The following is a 5379-nucleotide window of genomic DNA, read 5'->3' as shown; positions in this document are numbered from 1 at the left end:
GTTTTTCAACAATGGGTCAACTTATTGGTGATATTAGAACCGAAACTTCCCACGGCTAGGCTGCACAATTTCGCCTGGAAATTAGGTTTTCCCTCATACTTACACGGTGAGGATAAAAACCAATACATATGGATACTATGGAAAACCGAGATAGATGTTCAATGCCTGAATATTTTTGAACAAGCTATCACAGTTTCTATTACCACTCCTAGTAAACCGCCCTTCACAGCTTCCTTTGTGTATGCTAGTTGTTCTCACCGTTCAAGGAAGGATCTTTGGGCTGACCTCTCGATATGAATGAAGTTATCTCGGATCCTTGGTTTCTGGGTGGTGATTTTAGATGTGTCGGAAAAGAAAGGAGGCTTGAATGACGCTACAAGACTCCATGATTTCCAGAATTTTGTTATTCAATCGGGTCTTCTCGATGCAGGGTTCATAGGAAGCCCGTTTACTTGGAGCAACAACCGACATGGTAATAATCGGGTCTGGAGCCGATTAGATAGAGTGTTGGTTAACTCTGCTTTCCAGCTCCGGTTTCCAACTTTGAAGGTGGTACACCTTGACCGCTCTCTATCTGACCATGCTCCATTGTGCATGTATTTCGAGCAGCCCCAAGCTTCAGTCTATAAGAGTTTTATGTTTCAACGCATGTGGATTGACCACCACTCTTTCCACGACGTGGTTCGGCAGGCATGGGATATGCCCGTGCATGGCTCCCCGTTTTACATGTTCCACCAAAAACTTTCTAATGTGGGAAGAACACTCAAGAAATGGAACAGGGAAACATTTGGAGACATTCATAAGAATATCCGTGAATGTCAGATTCGTATTCAAGGGTTTGAGGATAATCTTCAGCAAAATTGGAGCGAATTGGTGGATAATAAGCTTATTGTGGAAAAAAAAACAGCTTGTCCAATTGGAGGAATGGGAAGCGGAGATGCTCAGCTCTAAGGCGAGGATTGCATGGGAGAAAGATGGTGATCGAAATACAGCCCTTTTCCACGCGAGCATTAAAGATCGACGAAAACGATCATGTACCCAAGTTGCTTGTTAGGATGGCTCAATTACTACACATCCTCAAGATATTGGTCCCATTGCTGAAAATTTCTTCGCCAATTTATTTTCAGCCTCAGATTACTATATGGACGAGGACCTTTTTCACGGAGTGCCTACTTTGGTTAATGCTGATCTTAATGTAGACTTTTGCCATATTCCGAGTATGAACGAAATCTATGATGCCGTCAAAGGTTTGAATCCATCGAGCACTCCAGGTAATGACGGATTTACAGGCCACTTCGACGTAGCCTGTTGGGAGATCATTAAGTACGACTTAAATAACTTTATTGGCGACTTCTTCCGAGGAGGTTATATGCTTAAGGAGATGGATAGAACCATCCTGGTTTTGCTGCCAAAGACCGAAAGTGCTCGGAATATTGCCGATTACCGCCCCATTAGTTTATGTAACTTCTCTGGAAAAATTATCTCCAAAATTCTCGCTACTACATTGGGGAAAATTTGACCTCTTCTTATTTCGGATGAACAAGCGGGATTTGTTCAAGGCCGGCAAATCACCACTCATATTGTTTTGGCCCAAGAGCTGATCCGCGACATCAATCGTAAATGTAAAGGAGGGAATGTTGTTTTTAAATTGGATATGGCCAAAGCATATGACCGATTGGAATGGCGGTTTCTCTTACGAGCCATGCGTTCATTTGGTTTTTCTCATGCAGCGTATGACCTTATCTATCGGAATATTTGTGGTATCTGGTACTCGTTTCCGAGTCAACGGTAATATTGTAGGTAATTTTAAATCGACTCGAGGGGTCCGCCAAGGAGATCCGCTATCTCCACTCCTATTTATCCTAGCACAGCAAATTCTAACGATCAATATCTCCAAAAAAATTGAAGCTAATCAAATTCAACACTATAAAGTGGGGAAAAATGAATTGGCAGTTTCCCACTTGCTCTATGCACATGATATCCTCATCTTTACTAATGGGGGGCAGCAATCTATACAGGCGCTTAAGAACGTTTTTACGGCCTACGAGAAGTCCTCTGGTCAGTTAATCAACACAACAAAGAGTCATCTATATGTGGGAAAGTGGGCGGAGTCTAAGTATACACGTATCGAGCAATTAACTGGGATTCGTAAGAAAGACCTACCTCTAATGTACCTTGGAGCGCCAATTTACTCGGGGAGAAGTAAAGTCGAGTACTTTGAATATCTTGTTCAGCAAGTCCGTCGAAAAATCCAAGGATGGAAAGGCAAGCTCCTTTCTTTTGCGGCCAAAATCACGCTACTTAAATCGGTACTTTCCAGTCTTCCGATTTACACATTAGCATGTTCGAAAGTCCCAGCACTAGTTCTTAACCGTCTCGAACAGCTTATGGCTTTCTTTTTATGGAGCTCGGGTGGTGATGTCCGTACTCATTGGGTTAAGTGGTCCACGGTTTGTACACCAATGGAGGAAGGTGGATTGGGTATTCACCCAATTAAACAAGTTATGAGATGCCTGCATGGAAAACTTTTATGGCAAGTGATGAAAGGTGACTCATTGTGATCTCGTTTTGCCAAAGCCAAATACTGTGATAAGAGGATTAATATTAATAGGCGGATGGCGTCTGCCCTTTGGAACGCAATTCACAGCCATACTGATACTATGGAGGAATGCACTCAGTGGATCGTGGGTTGAGGAGCGATCAAATTTTGGTCAGAGAATTGGATTGGTGAACAACTCACTGGACCATTGCCATGTGATGCTCGTCTCACGGTAGCTGAAGCTCTCACACATATCGAGGATTACTTACCAATAATCCCCACCCATTGGCATGACAAGATTCGACAGATTATTAGGAGACCTTAATAGTCCTGATCGATTGATTTTTACTCTCACTCAAAATGGTGAATTCTCAAGCAAAGCATACTGGGATCATATTAGGGTTATAGGTCGTCAACATCAATGGGTTGATCGTATTTGGAGCAAGTTCATAACACCTAAAACTAGTGGTTTTATGTGGAAACTGATGCATCATGCGTTGCCGGTGGATCAACGTATAATATCGAGGGGAATCCCAATCGTCTCTAGATGTGTTTGTTGCCAAACTCCCAAACAAGAAGACATAAATCACCTGTTCTTCAATTCCGAGGTGGCTAGGTAGGTGTGGCAGCGATTTGGCTCCATCTTCCACCTTCAAGATCAGTTTTCGTCGGCAAAACACGCATTAAATGTGTGGATTCCAATGCCCAAGAATATGTCCTTCTACAATATGGTTCGTGCCTCGGTGGCCTGCATGCAACATTCTTCGAGAACTTTGGGTTGCTCGATGTAAGGTGGTGTACGACAGCGGTAAGATGACAAGTGTCGATATTATCCGTAGAGTTTTTTATCACGTCCGGAGCATGGGCATGGTATATGTGCCAAGGCATCCTTCCACGAAAAATCAACGGTTACAAATGGAGGCTAGGGGTTTTCGATTTTCTCCAATACCAGTGAAAAGAGGGGCGTGGTATAAATGGGAATATCCGAGCATTGGAGAATACAAACTTAATACGGATGGTTCGGCTACGGCAGAGCACTGTACTGGTGGAGGTATTATTCGAGACTCGGAAGGACATCTTGTAGCTGGCTTTTCTACATTCTTTGGCACGGGTTCAAATAACTATGCGGAATTCCTAGCAGTAGTTCATGGGCTGAGATTATGTAAATTGTTGGGAGTTACTTCGGTTACGGTTGAATCTGACTCCTTGTTGGTCATAAACTCCATTGGGACCAATACGGTTGCCTGGGATCTTGCATACGTTCATCGACTTTGCATCCAGGAGGTCGATGCTACGTTCCGTTTTCAGCATATATTTCATCAAAAAAATATGGTTGCTGATCGACTTGCAAATCAAGTCAAGAGTTTTTTGCCGCCTTTAACTTACCGCCGGAGGTGAGGGCTGCCTTTACTTGTGACAAATTGGGAATAGCGAATTTTCGCATTTGATGAGTGCTGGAGGCTCAAGTTTCGACATGATGCACTCTATTACATTCTGGTCCTTTTTGGGGGCGATTTCGCAATATTCAGAAGTGTTGCGCTGGGTGCTTCGGTCAGTCCTCCTATGCTGGATTAATTATAGATTAACCCACATTCCGGTGGCTAACAACAATAATACAAACTTTCATTGGGTTTCTATAATTAGGACTTGTAGTTTCTTTTCTTTCACTTTTTACCCCATTTTGGGGCTGTTTTGTAATAGTCTAGCTAGATTAGACACAGATTTTGTATTACCATTGTAGGGGTACTCTTTTTCCTTGTGTTAGGCCCACAAGGTTTTAACGAGGCCCCCTTTCGCCTATATTTAATGGAATAATAAAATCTTTTTTGGGCAAAAAAACAAAAAGGACACGATGACAAAGTTTTATGCAAAATCGTTCATATTTCCTTGGGATTATTTGACAAAACCCCCTCATATGACATTTCCTATCGGAAATGCTATTCGCGGTTGCGTTTTTGCTATTCGCGGTTCATAAAAAAAACTCTCTCTCTCTCTAAACCTCCAAAAACCCAAAAACCGCAAATAGCAAAACAAAAAAAAAAAAAAATCGAAATCTCGAATTCAAGCAAAAACAACCATTGGGCTTCGATTTTTTGAGGTAATTTCGACTAATTTCCGTAAAATATGCATTGCCCATGTCGAATTGAATTGTAGGGGCTTTTTTATTTTCGAAAATTACAAACTACACGCCCAAATTGGGCGGCCAAAGGGTGTTCGAACACCCGATTCGGGTGTTTGAACACCCCTTGGCCGCCCAACTTGGGCGTTGGATGGAGCAGCAAACGCCCGGTTTGGGCGTGAACCGGGCGAGTGAACGCCTGGTCCAGGCGTTCACTCGCCCGGTTCACGCCCAAACCGGGCGTTCGAATTAATTTTTTTTTTTTTTTTAATTCAATTATATTAATATAATTAATTTAAAATATGTATTATGTTTGTGGGATGTCTAACTGGATGAAAAAATTGGGAATGGGAAAAGGAAAGGGTCCCCTGATTTGTCCTCCTGCAAATCCGGTGGAGGAGAGTACTGCGGAACGGGAGGGCACAACGCACAACCGTAATGGGACCAGTTCTAAACGTCGTGGGGAACGGACTGGTGCTTTTGTACAACCACGTATGACAATTGAGGAGGAGGAGGAGGAGACAGAGGCAGAGCCCGAGCAGGAGATGGATACATATATGGATCACCACGAGGACGAGTACGATCCAGGACTACGTTTTCAGCAGAAGTATCAGTTCCCGGTGCCTGATTTGCCATCCGATGATGATGACGAGGACGGTTTGACTGCGCCTCCGCCTCCGGCTTATACAGTGGCTGGTACTTCCGGTGGTTCTACTCCTGC

At 43.3% G+C, this 5379-nt stretch overlaps 1 protein-coding gene across 1 annotated transcript; it reads left to right on the top strand.

Moving 5' to 3' along the window:
* The first annotated feature begins 297 nt into the window (after positions 1–297).
* Positions 298–951, top strand: LOC148770127 (uncharacterized). The gene has a single exon (XM_088818998.1). The coding sequence runs from the start codon at positions 298–300 to the stop codon at positions 949–951; it is 654 nt and encodes a 217-aa protein (XP_088675124.1).
* The last annotated feature ends 4428 nt before the right edge of the window (positions 952–5379 follow it).

Source organism: Erythranthe guttata, chromosome 6, assembly GCF_056151865.1.
Source record: "Erythranthe guttata isolate IM_541 chromosome 6, IM_541, whole genome shotgun sequence".
Classification (NCBI taxonomy): domain Eukaryota; kingdom Viridiplantae; phylum Streptophyta; class Magnoliopsida; order Lamiales; family Phrymaceae; genus Erythranthe; species Erythranthe guttata.
Note: the sequence above shows the minus strand (reverse complement) of the source record. Positions and strands in the feature narration are given on the sequence as shown.

Bases quoted from the DNA above. Each gene is read 5' to 3' on its own strand.
- LOC148770127 (XM_088818998.1), top strand. From the start codon at position 298: ATGAAGTTATCTCGGATCCTTGGTTTCTGGGTGGTGATTTTAGATGTG.